This window comes from Pseudogymnoascus verrucosus (genome assembly GCF_001662655.1).
Source record: "Pseudogymnoascus verrucosus strain UAMH 10579 unplaced genomic scaffold scaffold_1, whole genome shotgun sequence".
Taxonomy (NCBI): Eukaryota; Fungi; Ascomycota; class Leotiomycetes; order Thelebolales; family Thelebolaceae; genus Pseudogymnoascus; species Pseudogymnoascus verrucosus.
The window spans coordinates 988491-1005471 of record NW_017263652.1 but is presented as its reverse complement, the minus strand read 5'-3'; the positions used below and the strand labels follow the sequence as shown (position 1 = coordinate 1005471).

Below are 16981 nucleotides of genomic sequence, written 5' to 3'. Positions count from 1 at the left end.
AGCAAGCCACAACGGTAGCAGCGAGGAGCAGCGACAGCAACATCAACGGCGACGACAACAGTAAGCAGCAACAGCACGTAGTGACGCTAACAAGGTACAGTAAGTAGCGACAGCAAGCAGCGATAGTGACAGCAAGTAGTGGCGACAGCAGGCAGCGACAGTGACAGCAAGCACCGACAGTAACAGCTAGTGCCACTCGATAGAAAAAACGTATATCACCATCATTATGGTATCAATGTTCTGACAGAAATGAATTGAGCGAATGCAAATACGTCCATACACGTGTTATCTATGGGACTACCTGTGAACGACGTTAGGTACGGACAGCGTATTACAATGAGAGCCCCTTTATATATTTTCTAGTTCAAGAAAATCCCATGGTTATTTCAATGTCGTGTATATAATGAATACTGTGTAGGTAGTATGTTTTGGGGCATGAAACGGCTATGAGAGGGAGGTTAGCTTTTTGAAATGTTTTAAATATTCATAATATTTTATTTACAGCTCCTATAAAAGCCTCAACTAGCTAGTCTATAAATTCCCCCACGCCGTTTGGGAACCGTGCCTTAAAACCCCCTTGCACTGAGAAAATAAACAAGAATCATACGGGGTGGTGGCTGTTGTTGATCGAGTGTTGTTAGTTACTAGCATTTATAGAATAAAGAGTTCGAACATTTCAATAACCATTCACATCACAAGTGCACAAGGAACAGCATATATAAATTTAACGACTTTCATTATGGAAACCGCCCTATCGGCAGCCCAAAGATACACAAGTACAAAAAAATCTCTTGTCTTTGCACCAGCTTTTTATCGTATCGTCATAGTGTAAAGGAAACGCAAAAACCCGCAGATAAAAAGTCTACAATTCATGATGACCCCAGTGAACACCGAAAGCTTTATAATTGAACCATTCCGAAGAAACCTGGCGCTTAGTCGACCTCCTCGACAGTTGGGCCGTCGTCGTGGGTGGCACCTGGGCCGCCGGCGCCTCCTGGGAAGCCACCGGGTCCACCAGCACCGGGCATGCCGCCTGGGGCACCGCCTTCCGATCCGTAGAATTTCATCATAATAGGGTTGGCGACGGCCTCGAGCTCCTTCTGGTGCTCCTCGTACTCCTCCTTGGTGGCCTGCTGGGACTCGTCCAACCAGGAGACGGTCTTGTCGATCTCGGCCTTGAGGTTGGCCTTGTCCTCGGCGTCGAGCTTCTCGTCGACCTTGGCGTCGGAGAGGGTGTTCTTGAGGGAGTAGGCGTACGACTCAAGAGCGTTCTTGGCGCCGATGCGTCCAGCCTCGGCCTCATCCTCAGCCTTGTACTTCTCGGCCTCGGCCAACATGCGCTCGATCTCCTCCTGGGAAAGACGGCCCTTGTCGTTGGTGATGACGATCTTGTTGCTCTTTCCGGTGCCCTTCTCGAGCGCGGAGACGTTCATGATTCCGTTGGCATCGAGATCGAAGGTGACCTCGATTTGGGGAACACCACGGGGTGCGGGTGGGATACCGGTGAGCTCGAACTTGCCCATCAGGTTGTTGTCCTTGGTGCGCTTGCGCTCACCCTCGAAGACCTGGATCAGGACACCAGGCTGGTTGTCGGAGAAGGTGGAGAAGACCTCGGACTTCTTGGTTGGGATGGTGGTGTTGCGGTTGATGAGAGGGGTCATGATACCACCGGCAGTCTCAATACCGAGAGACAGAGGAGCGACATCCAAAAGGAGGATCTCGTTGGTGGACTTCGACGAGGTGTCACCAGAGAGAATTGCTGCCTGCACGGCAGCACCATAGGCGACAGCCTCATCAGGGTTGATGGACTTGTTGGGCTCCTTGCCGTTGAAGTAGTCGGTGATGAGCTTCTGGATTCTTGGGATACGGGTGGAACCTCCGACGAGGACGATCTCGTGAACCTTGGTCTTGTCGAGCTTGGCGTCTGAGAGGACACGGTCGACGGGCTGGAGAGTGGAGCGGAAGAGATCCTGGCACAGCTCCTCAAAGCGGGCACGGGTGATTGAGGTGTAGAAGTCAACACCCTCGAAGAGAGAGTCGATCTCGATGGAGGTCTGGGCAGAGGACGAAAGAGTGCGCTTGGCACGCTCGCATGCTGTGCGGAGACGACGGAGGGCACGAGCATTGGAAGAGAGGTCCTTCTTGTGCTTGCGTTTGAACTCGTTGACGAAGTGGTTAACGAGACGGTTGTCGAAATCCTCACCACCCAAGTGAGTGTCACCGGCAGTGGACTTGACCTCGAAGATACCCTCCTCGATGGTGAGGAGAGAGACATCGAAAGTTCCACCACCAAGATCGAAGATCAGGACGTTGCGCTCACCCTCGACCTTCTTGTCGAGACCGTAAGCAATGGCAGCGGCTGTAGGCTCGTTGATGATACGGAGGACGTTGAGTCCGGCAATGAGACCGGCATCCTTGGTAGCCTGACGCTGGGAGTCGTTGAAGTAAGCTGGGACGGTGACAACAGCGTTGTTGACGGTTCCGCCGAGGTAGGCCTCAGCAGTCTCGCGCATCTTGACGAGGATCATGGAGGAGATCTCCTCGGGTGTGAAGTCCTTGGTCTCGCCCTTGAACTCGACCTGGCAAACTGGCTTGCCGCCCTTGTCGATGATCTTGAAGGGGAAGTGCTTCATGTCGGCCTGGACCTCAGCGTCGGCGAACTTGCGACCGATCAGACGCTTGGCGTCGAAGACGGTGTTGGTTGGGTTCATGGCGACTTGGTTCTTGGCGGCATCACCGATCAGACGCTCGGTGTCAGTGAAGGCAACGAACGAGGGGGTTGTGCGGTTGCCCTGGTCGTTGGCAATGATCTCAATGCGGTCATCTCTGAAGATACCCACGCACGAGTAGGTGGTACCCAAATCGATACCGATGCTGGGGCCAGTTAGTATATTGTCATGGGGGTGGGAGTGAGGTTTGGCGGGGTCAACGTACGCAGACATCGTTGCTCTGTGTGTGTAGATGTATTAAGTGGTGTTGGTATAAGAATCTTCAACCTTGATGTTGAAGTAGAAGAGCAATTGTGATCGTGGTGAGAGAAGAGGGAGGTTTGTTATGGTATGAAGTAGAAGGAAGAAAAGAATTTGTGTGCGAGGAAGATTCGAGGTTTTGTATGCACTGCTTGCAGCAGGCGGTGGTTTCCAGGCAGTTCCAGCAACTTCTAAGCCAATGGCGCTAGTGGCTGGAACCACCACGCACATTCTAGGATCATCGCAAAAATTCGCGGGAGGCCCAGCAACAACGTCATAGCCGGGAGGGGAAATAAAGAATTCAATGATTTAATAATAGTAATTATGGTAATTGTACGGATTTAATTGTGGTTTAAACTGGATGATCCCTGAAAGCTGGAGAATGTTCTATAATTTTTAGGATTTTGCGACAGGGCCCTGTCAGTTCGATTTTTGATGGATGATCGGTGAGTGTTTGTTATGCCGATAAAGCTCTATGAGGGGTTAAAGGTACTTGTTTAGTGCATACGTAACGGCATACAAACACATGTACCACACCGCTTGACCCGCAAGGCTACCTTTTCCTAGCATTTTGGTAGTATTCCTACTATTTCTTAGCATTTCTTAGCATATCTTCCAGCTTCGAGGACTCACCATATCTCCACTACGCACTCCACTATACGAATTACGACGAACAAACGACGTGGAGCTGGCCAAGTACGTAACCGTGGAAACCGTCAGAATAAAGCGCAGAATAAGTAGCTATTGGCAGTTCAAGAGGTGAATAGTTACTATAGCTACTGGTTACATGAAGCCGGCCACTTCTTGATTGCTATATTTGCCTATGTAGGTAACCACCGTAGTACAGAATACCACCAGAATACAGGACTCGCTCATAATAACCTCACTTCTTCCATTGGGATATTAGGAATACACCCGGCCCTCCTTGGCGATAAAAAAATATTCCCCAGTTGCAGCCTGATGCACCCAAGTACTGCCCAAGTATCGTATACTGCAGCACAGAAATATGACGTTGAGTTGGCAGAAGTGTGTTGTCACTTGCCCTGCCAACCACTGCCAACCCAAAAATACCCCACCAACGCTGTTCACAGCTCTTCATCGTCATGTGTATGTTCACTCGTTTATATCACGTGATATGTTATTCATCGTCTTGCATATACTCACGTGATATTATATTTATCCACCCCACCTGCCCCGCCCCCACTATCAACCCCTCCACGATTGAAGCTGTCAGAGCTCCATATTCTCAACATCAACAATCTCTTCAATTCACTTTCCAACTGCCAAAATGCTTATCGTAGAGTCCCATATAGATGTGCCGACCAAGGCAGACGGCGTGGAGGGATCAATGAGTACCTCACCCCTCCATCACCCCACCCCACCAGCTCTAAACACATACTAACATCCATCAAGGGATCTTCCTCTTCCACCCTTCCATCCCCGGCTACCCCAACGCGTACGCCCTTTTACCCCTATCCCTTCACATCCCCGATCCAACCACCCCCAAACTAACCCCCCCTCCCCAGCAAATTCCCCGGCGTAGCCCTCTTCTCCGAAATCTACCAAGTAACCGGCCCCGTCGCCCGCTTCGCCCGCTCCATCGCCTCCGCGGGCTACATCGTCGCCGCCCCCTCCTCCTACCACGACTTCGTCCCCTCGGACCCCCTCGCCTACGACGTCCCCGGCACCGACCTCGGCAACGCCCTCAAAGCCAAGAAGACCCTCGCCTCCTACGACGCCGACAGCTCCGCCACCATTGACGCCCTTCTCGCCCTGCCGACGTGCACCGGGCGGCTGGGGGCTACGGGTATGTGTCTCGGTGGCCACCTGGCGATCCGGTGTGCGTTGGATCCTAGGATTAGTGCGGCGGTTGCGTATTTTGCTACGGATTTGCATAGTGCGACTCTGGGTGCGAATAATCCGGATGATACGCTGGCGAGGTGTAAGGAGATTAAGGGGGAACTGGTGTGTATTCATGGCACGCTGGATACGCATGTGCCGCCGGCAGGACGGGATAAGATTCGGTTGAAGTTGAGGGAGGCGGGGGTGGTGTTTAGTTGGTTTGAGGTGGCGGGGGCGCAGCATGCGTTTATTAGGGATGAGATGAGTAAGGGGCGGTTTGATGGGGCGGTGACGAGGGTTTGTTGGGGGATGTTGGAGGAAGTTTTTGGGAGGGTTTTGAGGACGGAGTTGGGGGAGAGGGTGGGGGGTGGGGGGGAGGTGGAACATGTTTGTTAGATAACTCGAGCTGAGGTGATGGTGGTGGATTTCAGTAGCTATAATTGGAAATAAAAACTCTCAGTGACTAAAGGCTATAATTGTTATGTTGGAAACTTATGTTGGATACTCGGGAATAGGGCCAAGAAGATAAAATCCACCAGCCGCATCAGCTGAGCTCAACTAGGGATAATAAATAGGTTATCTCGATTGACCTCCTAAGTTCCAACAATGAGAAAGGAGGATGAGGCGCGGGGAGAGGGGACAGGGGCGAGTAGGAACAAGATGAACTTGCAGTTACGTTACTACTTGCTGTTGCCGCTCACTGCTGCTGTCACTGTCGCTGTTGCTGTCGCTGTCACTGCTGCCGCTGCCGCTGCTGTCACTGTTGCTGCTGCTATTACTACCCGTCGTTGTCATCGCCGCTTGCTGTCCTCAACTCTCACTTACTATTACTACATGCTATGGCCATTGTAAGCGCGCCTGAGGCCTGGCGGTTTTTTCACTGCCTCGGGAAGAGCTGGAATCGCAACAGGTTGATGAAGGGCACGTTTTTACTGTGGACAACCGCATCATTGCAGAAGATTAAAACCTAACCTCTTGGCATGACTTCTGCTTCTTGCGTGCTTCTGAATCAAATGTGTGCAATTTACACAGGACGGCACCAGTGCGAGCGAGTTTGTGTGAGATGATCTCTGTCCCGTCGTTGATGTGTGTTTCGACCAAGTCTAACCCATACTACATATTTTCTATGTCAACAACCTTCAGGTCGCGAAAGGGAAGAACGCTAAGCACGCAAGAGAAGAAACAGACCTGTCTAATGCTGAAGTAAGTGTTTCTCGAAACTTAACAAAAAAGACTATATATAAGAAGATTGAGGTAAGCAGAATTAGACGCTGTCTAACTTAATTAACATAATAATCGTTTATAGTCGAATTGTACGCTTAATTTCACTTTTATTTCCTAGACTTTACCTTCTTGAACTGCTATACCTTCTACCTCTCACCTCTACTCTCCTACCTTCCCACCTTCTACCTTCCCACCTTCTCTGTATATCTTCTATCTCTTTCGTCTGTTTAGACTTTCTGAATTTACTTGTGTTCCGAACGAGATTGGACAGTATCTAGTAATCCAAGCACACGGGGGTTCACAATGCCTTCAGAGGATGAGATCCAAAGGACCTTGAGACTACTGGAAGAAAGGATCGATGTGCCTGAGCGCTATAGTGCCCACCTCCGAGTGGAAGCATAAACTTTTACTTCGCTTGCTTCTTGCCGTCGCATGCTTCTTGCCGTCGCCGGTTACTGTCGCTATCGCTGTTGCTGTTGCTGTCACTGCTGCCTTCTCGTAACTGTGAAGCTTCAGATGCTGTCGAACACAATTGAACCCCCTACATCTCATACTGACAAGCTCTTGCCTCCTCGCCGTGCTAATCCCTGTCTGTTCTGAGACCTCGATGTCCTTGATTACCGCGATCGTTTAAGCGACGATAAAAGAGTGGTCCTAGTACGAGATGGTTGGCGTTGGGAACTAGAATATAACCTCCCACTTCGACAAGGGGAATTTCTTGGAGAGGCCGCGGAGTTCACGAAAATCCCTCCACATGCATGAGACAACAATGTGAAAGGACGGTGGTCATCTCCAAGATAAGCCCAAACCCATTCCCAAGTTCATCATCAGCAGTAGCAGCAGAAAATCCCACGTCGCATGCCATCAAATGCACTCACTATGCAACATGCGACTAATCGGGACTGATTCCATATTTCACTTTGATGAGATTCCGGGTGGAACTGGACCCGAAGAAAGGAGCGATATTGCTGTTACCTCTTGTCGTTGCCACCTCCTGTTACCATTCTAGCTGCTGCTGTCGTTGCCGCCTGTTGTCATGGGATGGGATTCCGGGTGGAACTGGACCCAAAGAAAGGAGCGATATTGCTGTTACCATTCTAGCTGCTGCTGTCGTTGCCGCCTGCTGTCACCGTTCTTTCTTGCTTACCGTTGCCACTTGCTGTTGCCGCTGCTATCCGCTTTACGATACCTAAACTCCGTGCTGCAAAAGAGTAGTGATCCCCGTGTGCGTTTTGATCAAACGTTTCGACGACAGTATGGCTCCATTGCCAACAATATCGACCTTCGATGGGCTTACACAGGTGGACAATCTGACCTCTGCCTTCCACTATATCCTTGACGAGGGCGCACCCCTTCCCCTGATGTTTGGATCTCATTATAAATAGTAAAAAGAATTGAATTCTGTATCCTATTCGTTCATCTATAACCCCCCCCCTTCATCTCCCTTCTATTCTTTTTACAAATATCCATCCACATATGCAATCAATGCGCGGTGGTATCCTATGCCAACCACGCTCTAATAAAAACAAAAAAAAACGCCACATTCAGCCGTCAAGGCATATATTCCAATCCCCCCCCCTTCTCACCCAACCTCCCCGTCATTACTCCTCTCCCCCTTAAAACCTCCCATCCTTCCTCGGCGGCGCCGGCTGCTGTCCCAACTGCTGCCCGCCCGCCGCCCCAGCCGGAAACTGCGCATAACTCCCCCCCGGCCCCTGCTGCTGCGTCGGATACGTCTGTCCCTGCTGCTGCTGCGCCTGCACCGGATACCCCGGCGACGCAGGATACCCTCCGTACCCGCCCACCTTCGCCTCCTCGTCCTCATCTGCGCGGTCGCGGAGCGGGCTGCTGGGGGTTAACCCGATGCTGGCGCCGCTGGTGCCGACTTGGAGAGGGGAGGCGGTCATGTCGGCGCGGCGGCGGCCGCGGGTGCTGGCGCGGTGGAGGAGGTCGTTGCGGATATCTTCAATGTCGCTGCTACGTGCGCGATCGAGGGTGTCGCCTCTACCCCTCTGCTGGGTGTCTAGCCCGGTATCCGTGGGGCGACGCGCATTCATCGCTGCCGCAGCAGCAGTTTCGTGGGTACCTGCGAGGACGCCGGATTCTGGAGCAGTAGCACCAGGTTCCGTCGATTTACCTGCATCCGGCTTGGGTGTTGGGACGAGGCGCTTGGCTTCCTTCTTCTCAGCAGCTTGGGCGCGAGCTTCGGCGGCGACGTCATCGGTGACGGCGACCGAGTAAGATGGGTTTCCTGGCTCGCCGAGGGCGGTTCCGCCGCCGCCGGGGCCGTAGATGGGCACCTTGCGAACGGCAAGGACGAGGGCGCACATGAACTTGGAGCGGCGCGAGGCGCGGATGGATTCGTTTGCCCAGTTGGACTTGTGGCGGATCTCGGCCTTGAGGACGAGCTTGTCCATGGTGCCGACGCCGGTGCATTCGAGGATGACGTCCTCCTGGAAGTCGCGGCTGTTGTCGGGGTGGCGGACGAAGGCTTCGAGTTCGGTGCGGAGGAGCTCGATGTCTTCGAGGCTGGTGTCGAAGGAGATGGAGAGCTCGATTTGCTCTTTCATGGCCTTGGAGCGCGTGACGTTCTCGATCCACATGGTGTTTAGCACGATGTTGGGGGCTTGGACCATCTTCATGTAGTCGATGCGCTTGAAGACTGTGTAGAGGAGAGAGATGCGCTCGACGATGAGGGGTTCGTTGTTAATGTCTACGCGGTCTCCGACGTCGTAGGGGTGCTTGATGAAGAGGAAGATGCAGGAACCGAGGAATTCCTGGCAAGTAACCGCGAAGACGAAGGAGAGCGAGAGGAGCGTTGTTCCGGCGGTCGCGAGCGTAGTCACGAAGCTGGCGTTCAGGAAGGCGACGAAGATGAAGGTTATGATAACAAAGGCGACAGAGACGAGGACGGAGTCGAGCACGGAAATAGCATCCCCGATATCGTGCATGCTGTTGGCGATGGCCTTGCGCTCGCGGCTCATCGCCACCACCTTGACAATCATCTCGTCCAAACTGATGTCTCCATTGTTATCAGCGTCAATGTACGCAAAAGCCTCATCAGCCTCATCCTTGTGTGCAGGGCCGAGGACTTCTCGGATGTCCTCGATGCCCAGTGCCTCCTTTCCTTCGATGACAAAAGACATCCACAGACGCTTGGCCAGTGCCTCGGAGGACTTCTTCTTCTCCAGGGCTTCCAGCACGATGGAATGGGCAGAGTTGGGATTGAAGACTTTCTTTCCTGTGATCTCAGACGCAACATTCCCAAATGCCGAGGTGATCTTGTCTCCGATGCGGTTCACATTGCCCATGAGCCTCATGGGAGTCGCAGCGCCGGATGCCCTTTTACCAGCGCGCAAGGTGTCGACATTGCCAGTGATGCGGTAGTCTTCCTCAGCAAACTCGGGGCAGTAGAGGGGAAACAGGGCTCGGGATGCATCGTAGAGAAGGCCGAGAAGATGTGTTTGGTGCTTCGACTCCTGGATACGGAGATCAAAGGAGCGCGAATGATAGCTGATGCTGATGAGCTGGATAATCAGCTTCTCAACGAGGTAGATACCGGATGCGATGAGGGCCGCGGCCAGAATCTTCTTCATGACATCTGTCCAGTGTTGGGGAGCGTTATCAGGGCGTTTGATGAGCGCCTCAAACGTGGCGATGGATGCGACGGCCCAGCCGACGAGGGAGAGGGGAATCTCGAGTCTCTTCAGGATCAGGGCATATTTGCGTGTGCCGGGGCTGATGACGCCGCAGAGGAAGACGAAGATATATGGGAGGGTCTTGGCGAAGAGCTTAGCGATCCAGATGCTGAGCCAGACGCACTCGATCCAGACAAAGAACCAGAGGAGGCGGACTCCACCGATCTTCGCATCCGGGGCGACAGTAGCGCCAGCGACTATTGGGATTGCGATTAGGGCAGCGATGGGGAGGACGTAGACGAGGTAGCGGGTAACGATGGAGAAGTTGACGATCTTGTCGTAGAACTTTCCCATGCCCGTCAGCACCGACTGCTGGTTTGTGGCATTCGATTGTCTCGAGTTCATCTTCTTCAGCTTTCGACGGCCGTGGTGACCATGGCCGGGCGGTTCAAGTCGTGCGCCAGATGGATCGCCGTCGTTGCCATAGATGCTCTGGCCATCACGCTGCTTCCAAGCCGAACTGGCATTGGATTTGACCTTGGTCATGGGGATATCTTCGAAGTTCATGGCGTCGTTGTTGCGTAGCGTCTCTTTCGACGCAGTATTCGAGAGTGGTATAAATCCGCCCTGTCTAGCCGATGAAACTCCAGCTTGGTAGGACATCGAATGGCGAGACCAGCTCACAGAGGGATGAAGGAAGCCGTGTTGGTCGCGTGTGTAGAGCCGAACAGTGGTGTTCGGTGTTGGTACAGCCGGCTATAGACCGGAGTATGTATTATGCAGGTGTTGTCACTATAGGAAGCAGCTCTTCCCTCGAGGCTGCTGATCCTTGCCGTGGGCTGCGTAGTTGGGATGCAGGCCGTGAGGGGTTGCTCGTATCCTGGTCTGAAAAGGAAAGCACTGGAAGTGCAACGGTTGAAACGATTGTAGCCGTCTGACGTAGCAGATGGAGCTGGGGATAGAAGTAGGAAGTGGCAAGCAGAGTCGGAAGAGAATGTTGATCCTGGGGTAGTGTCGATGATATTTCTTGGGAGTCGATTTTCCCCGGAATGGTTCAGCGAGTGAATATCAAATGCTAGTGGGTTTCAAAGTATGCGGATTTGGTGGAGTGTTGACGTAGGTGGTGGGAGATGTGGAGAGAACGCGGCAAAGCAGAATGAAGCTATAGAGAAAGTCGTAGCAATAAGGGAGAGGATGAAGAAGGCGAAGTGAAAGAGCAAAGAAAATAGAAAATCGCCTCCTGAGCTGAAGCTGGTAGTTTGGCTTTGTTGGACAAAGACGACGGCATCCAAGCCTTTTTCGCAATTGTAGGAGGGGCGCATGAAGGCAAGGTACTGGACGATGGGCGGTAGTAGGGGATGGTACTTCGTATTTAGCGGAGCGGCCCACAGCGAACCAAGTACTTTTCCCAGTCCTGCCGTTGTAGCGTCTGAAACATTTTCGGGTCAGGGATACCCGATGCCATCCGACCAATGGATAAGCTTGAATACCCCTGACTTCCCTGAGCGATAAGTAAATAGTGGGCCCGGCTACTCCTAGATTTTCTCCAGGGAACACCGTTAACCACTGAGGCTGGTACGTACTCTCCACAAGTCACGTTTTCTTTCAATAGGGAGGACTAGAGAGCTGGAAGGAGTATTTGTTATATTATCAGGTCTGCTGCATGCATTGGCGTATTCCCATATTTCTAGGGCAATGCTATTTGACTTCGATCTTATTCTCAAGTGAACAGAGCAATAGAGCTTCAAGAGCATGTGCTTGGTATTAGTCGTGTATTTACAGTACAGCGGACGCAAATCACATATAAATACAGTGAATATCGACAGTATAAGCACAGTATAAATTCAAAAATGGCTTAAAATCTTCAAATACCATCATTGTCTCTCCCCCTCCCCATTTCCCCCTTCTAGACTCCTTCCCCTTCCAAAGATCGCTTCTATTTTAATCCCCTATGCCAAGCCAAGCCGAGCTTAAAAGCAGCAGCCTTAAAAAAACGCCTTAAAAGCGGCCTTCCCGTCCCTAACCTCCCGGAACTCGGCCATACTATCCTCCGCTCCAACATCCCATCCCTGTCAGAAAGTCAATCGATCGCATAGCTATCTCCGGTCAGCACCACCAACGCAAACCACTCCACAACGCCGAGCATGAGACCCCTCGCCCTCCGCCCCCTCCTCCGGTGCCGCCGGCCGGCCATCTCCTCCTCCCTCCCCTGTACCCGAATCTCCTCCCCATTCACACCACGCACACGCACCTACGCCATTCAAGCCCCCGGCGCACCAACCCTCCAAGTCTTCAACTCGCACGTCAAGCACCTCCAGAAAGAGCGCGCAGCTTCCAAGCCAGAACAGAGCCGCGAAGTCGACTACCTCCGCGACGAGATCGCTACCCGTCTCGCTGACCGCCTGCTCGTTCGTCCCCTTCCCCCTCTCCCCAGCCAAGAATAAACTAGAAGAACACGCCCAAGCTAACACTCCCCGCAACAGGACATCAACCGCGACTTCCCCCACATCCTCGACCTCGGCGCCAACGCATGCAACCTCTCCCGCGCCCTCACCACGCCCCTCTCCCCCACCGAAGCCCCCGCCAGCGAGCGCATCGGGCACTTAACCTGCGCCGAGACCTCGCCCACGCTTCTCCACCGCGACGACGCACTCCCCCTCCCCTCGCCATTAGCCATAACCCGCACCGTCCTCCCCACCCTCGAGTCCCTACCATACGAAGCGGATACTTTCGATGCCGTCCTCTCTTCTCTGGCGCTGCACTGGGTTAATGACCTCCCCGCGCTACTGGCACATGTGAATCGCGCGTTGAAACCAGATGCGCCGATTATAGCTGCTATGTTTGGGGGGGACACGTTGTTCGAGATGCGCACTGCGTTACAGCTCGCATCGCAAGAACGGCGCGGGGGTGTAGCGCCCCATACTTCGCCATTGGCGGATGTGCGGGACATCGGCGGGCTGTTGACGAAAGCGGGGTTCAAACTCCTGACAGTGGATGTGGAAGATATCGTCGTCGAGTTCCCCGATATCTTCGCGCTGATGAGAGACCTGCAGGCGATGGGGGAGAGTAACGCGGTGCTAGGTAGGGAAATGGGTGGGATCGGACGGGAGGTGTTGGCGGCGGCGAGTGGGATTTATAAGGAGTTGTATGGGGAGCCCGGGAAGGAGGGGATACCGGCAACTTTTAGGGTGATCTTTTTTATTGGGTGGAAGGAGAGTCCGGATCAGATGAAGCCGTTGGAGAGGGGGACAGGAGAGGTGAATATGAAGGATATTTTGGGAGGGGGGAGTATAAATTGAGGGGGGCTGTAGGATATTTTGTATGAACAATGTTTTTGTAGTTGGATTTTGGGCATCCTGTCTGTCTGTTTTGTCTACGCTTCTCCGATGCCTGCTCCATAGACGCCCAGCTTGAATCTCTCCCTAGTACCTTCTCTTCAGGCACCCCCCCCGTCTTCAGCACCCAGCATGTACAGTGCCCTTAGAACCCACCCACCAAGTCCCGTCTCGTCCCAATCTTAGAGCACATATCTCGCCCAGCCCAAGCAGCGCGTCCCATCTAGGTAGTCCTCCGATCCGTCATCACCCTCCCCACACACCCCAATCCCGCAACCTCAACGACCTTCTCATGCCAGCTAAGAAGCACGCTCATCGCCGCGCCGCTGCTCTCGCCCTGTCGCTGCTGCGTTGGTGCTGCCATTCCTGCGTACCTATTTCGCATTGCATCAGCTTGTGTCCCTACCAGTGTCCCTCTGCCATTTCCACAAAACGGACCTGCAGACAGCACAACAACAGAGGTAATTGGGAGGAAGTGGGGAGGAACTTACAAGTACTTCATCAGCGAATCAAGCACATCCGATCCACCCTCAGAGGCATACACGCTGCGCAGAAGCGGCGTCATATCCGCAGCCTTGATAGACTGGAGGACCTCAATGACGATCTGGAGTTGCGCATCCTATTCACCATTAGCCGATGTCCTTCCTTTCCCCCGTCTAACCCCCTCCAATTCCCACTCCCCCATCCCCCAAAAAGCAAAGCAAACGCACCTTATCAACCCCACTCCCCACCGCCCCCCTCAGCGCCCCCTCCGCATCCCCTCCCCTCAAAAGTCCCCTCACGCTCTGTGCATCAAGCGCTCTCGGTCCACTCGGCGGCGCGGCGAGGGTGGCGATGGGGAAGTTGCGCGAGGATTCGGGGTCGAGGGCGTCGATGTCGATTGTGCGCCAGTGGTCGGTGAGGGAGGCGGAGGTGTGGGATTGGATTATCGACATGGTGGTGTCGTGGCGGTGGATTCGAGGTTGGGTGGATTTGTGTGTAAGTGTGGTTGGTGGTGGTTCAGGTAAGGTCCTGAGAGTTGTGTTGGTGAGGTGAGGTGAGGTGAATGGATGGCGAGTTGTGTTGACGTTGCTGTAGCTGCTCCTGCTATTCCGTCCTGTCACAGTCCCGCCTGCCTACGTCGTCGTACCCCACCATCACCACTCACAATAGCAGCATTACCTAATCACATCACGTGCAATGTCTCTTATATTATCACGTGGTATCTTACTAGTCCATACTAGGACGCCGAATAGCTCCACCCCGGATCCCAATTTCCCCGATCTGACAGGGCGGCGAGACCCGCTTAAGATCTTGGCACCGCTGCTCTGGCAAATAAATAACGCTGTGCATCTCGAGATTTGCTGATTCTTCTCCTTCTTTTCTTTTGAATACTGGCTGTGTGTGTATCTCTTGAGGCTTGAGCTCGAGGCGAAATTTCAACACAGAAAAGGGTTCAAACGGATAAATATTGATTAGTGTAAGTACTCGCCTTTCATTATCACCCTGAAGAAGAGCAGGAGAGGAGGAGAGGAGGAGATTCCACAGTGATGAGACACCATTCACTCGCCGTAAGCTGTCGGGGGACATGCTTAAGATTCCCCGACGATAGCATGAATGAAGAATGTCTGAGTGGCCAAAAACACCTTCTCCCATTTTCACAATTTACCTTCCATCACATCTATCACATCCATCACTTCCAACCTTATTTATACACCCCATCAACAACCTCAGCTAACAACAACAACATTCCCACCTCAGACCCTATCCAACCCTTCACTCCACTTCGCCACTCCGCGTTCCATCTCACCTCTCCCCCGACACACGGCGTACACCTCCCATCCAGCCCACATCCCGAACCGAAACACACACACACATAGGAAAAAATATGATAAAGATCAGATGAGAATGAGACATCGCCTCCCAACCACATCTGCGGCCCCATCCGCGCTGAGCCTATCGACCGAGACACCTCTCTTGCCGTCTCAGCGCCACATCACATCATAACAAAAATATGACAGAAATGTAATGCAAATGAATGTGATCGATTACCGCCCTGTTGCCCATGAAACTATCCCATTCATCCTCCCACCCGTCCCGTCGCATCGCGATTCCGTGTCTCAGCCTCCAAATCCAAATCCCGATTTTCCCCCTTCCCATCTCCATCTTCTCATAATCCCCCAACCCCCGGCACAGCGTAAAAAACCGGCCTGACTCACGCCGTGCATCATCCCACCCCCCCGGTCCAGCTCGCCGACTCCGCTTTCGTACAGGCGCGGTGGGTCCGCCGCTGGGTGTCTCCCGCGTGAAGCGAGTTATCGCGATTTCCACCCGCTCAGGAACAGGTATGGTGCAGTTACAGTAGTAACAGAATAGAGGTGGGTGTGGGTGAGATGGATGGGGGATGGATTCTTTGTATCCACAAAATGCGCGATGAGATGAGATGAGATGTTCGTGATCCAGAGTCAGAGTCAGAGTCCCAAAATCTGCAGACCTGCACTATTGCGAGACAATATCCACAGAACGTCGCTATCCATCTGACGACACGACACGTAAATGATGGCCGCCCAGGCATGATAAGCAATCTACGGTTTTGGAAATAACTTACACCGCCACCTATCCATCTATCCATCCAGCATCTAGAGTCTAGACTCTACAGTCGGTTGCCATCATCTCCCCAACTGTAGAAAAAACGACGGCTTGTACATGAACTGCGCAATCCAGAATCTACATCTGCAATCTGCATTTCCGCAAATAGTTAACATGCACCTTTCCCTTCGCAATCCCAAATCTGCAATCCAGACATCTCCATCCTGCATGTAGTTCTGCCATTTAACACACACACATCACCACCGCTGGCCACAGCAAATATGACGAAGCCAACGGACGGGTATGAACATTGCCGTGTCTACATACCGCGCGCAAATACGACAACATACCACGTCATACACCTGCGCTCCTACAGTATGCACCGTAATGCACTACGATGCACTGCGATGCGCTGCACTGCACTACTGCTGTCATAAAATCCCCCCCCCCCCAAAATGTCTCCAATCCCATCCGCAGCCAACGCATACAGCCAATACAGATGCCCAACGGGGTCGAGTAACCAATCCGGTCATGGCGCCCAGCGCACAAACGATTCACAAAATCTTGTAAAACTCATGAGAATTGTCGAAAATTATGTGAACGGTGAGAAGAAGAAGTTCATGCACTGCCAAAGCAGGAATCCGCATCAAGACATTTGCGGAAGCAGGGGGAGTTGCGTCGAGTCACGATGGGAGCATGACGGGGTGTATATCAAGTATATCAAAATAATTATCCATATCCTTTCTCTAAAAATTATCCATATATCCCCCCTCTCCTTCTCCTCTGCCCATTCCCTTGCGGCTTGCGGTCTCGGTGCTGTCGATGCCCAGTTCTAATAAACGTCTCTTTCAAAAACCAAAACCAAAAAAAGACCAAAGATAAAAACTCGTACAAAAAAGGGCTCTGTCTAGAAAGCGCGGACGGGTATCTATCCAAAAATGAGTTAAAAGTAGTAGTAAAATGATAAAAACGGAGTCTTTAAAAAACGATTTGCCTCCTGCCAACACCCCATATCCTATCCTCCCAGTTTATTTTGCCTATCCAAGCCCCCACCGACCGACCCGACCGCCCCGATGATAACATTTTGGTAAAGCAGATAACCCCCTCCCTTCCCCATCCCCCCCCCCCCCCCACCCGAGTGACCCCAAGGTGACGTTGGTGACCGAACAAGAAATATAAAAAACGAACCCCGAAGACCAAGAAGCGAAAAAAAAAACCAAAGCTGCTAAAATCCCGCGAGAGAAGTAAACCAAAACGATGTAAAAAAGGATGCATGCTAAAATAGAGAAAAACGCAACCGCTATATTGAACCCCCGCAAAAAATTCCCTGCCCTGTTCCCAGTATTGTAACCCCAGTCTATAATTTAAAAACGCCTGTGAAATTTCCCCGACTTTTGATGTTGAT

At 52.5% G+C, this 16981-nt stretch overlaps 6 protein-coding genes across 6 annotated transcripts; 3 read left to right on the top strand and 3 right to left on the bottom strand.

The window, feature by feature from the left end:
- Positions 1-726: 726 nt before the first annotated feature.
- HSP70_1 (Hsp70 chaperone) lies at positions 727-3120 on the bottom strand. The gene is made up of 2 exons (XM_018269882.2): positions 2935-3120; positions 727-2874 (listed from the first exon to the last, which is right to left on the bottom strand). The coding sequence occupies exons 1-2, from the start codon at positions 2940-2942 to the stop codon at positions 933-935; spliced, it is 1950 nt and encodes a 649-aa protein (XP_018135128.1). The 5' UTR covers positions 2943-3120; the 3' UTR covers positions 727-932.
- Positions 3121-4202: 1082 nt separating this feature from the next.
- VE01_00349 (uncharacterized protein) lies at positions 4203-5207 on the top strand (the record flags this gene model as incomplete). Its single annotated transcript, XM_018269881.2, has 3 exons — positions 4203-4321; positions 4383-4425; positions 4496-5207. The coding sequence occupies exons 1-3, from the start codon at positions 4258-4260 to the stop codon at positions 5205-5207; spliced, it is 819 nt and encodes a 272-aa protein (XP_018135253.1). The 5' UTR covers positions 4203-4257.
- Positions 5208-7440: 2233 nt separating this feature from the next.
- On the bottom strand, positions 7441-10987 carry VE01_00348 (uncharacterized protein). The gene has a single exon (XM_018269880.2). It carries the CDS (start codon positions 10334-10336, stop codon positions 7652-7654), a length of 2685 nt encoding a protein of 894 aa, XP_018135300.1. The 5' UTR covers positions 10337-10987; the 3' UTR covers positions 7441-7651.
- A 799-nt stretch (positions 10988-11786) lies between these two features.
- Positions 11787-12977, top strand: VE01_00347 (uncharacterized protein). Its single transcript, XM_018269879.2, has 2 exons — positions 11787-12081; positions 12157-12977. Exons 1-2 carry the CDS (start codon positions 11818-11820, stop codon positions 12970-12972), a joined length of 1080 nt encoding a protein of 359 aa, XP_018135439.1. The 5' UTR covers positions 11787-11817; the 3' UTR covers positions 12973-12977.
- Positions 12890-14113, bottom strand: VE01_00346 (uncharacterized protein). The gene is made up of 3 exons (XM_018269878.2): positions 13719-14113; positions 13500-13627; positions 12890-13382 (listed from the first exon to the last, which is right to left on the bottom strand). Exons 1-3 carry the CDS (start codon positions 13941-13943, stop codon positions 13232-13234), a joined length of 504 nt encoding a protein of 167 aa, XP_018135438.1. The 5' UTR covers positions 13944-14113; the 3' UTR covers positions 12890-13231.
- A 1249-nt stretch (positions 14114-15362) lies between these two features.
- VE01_00345 (uncharacterized protein) lies at positions 15363-16412 on the top strand (the record flags this gene model as incomplete). The annotated part of the gene is made up of 1 exon (XM_018269877.2): positions 15363-16412. The coding sequence occupies exon 1, from the start codon at positions 16032-16034 to the stop codon at positions 16410-16412; it is 381 nt and encodes a 126-aa protein (XP_018135299.1). The 5' UTR covers positions 15363-16031.
- Positions 16413-16981: the final 569 nt, after the last annotated feature.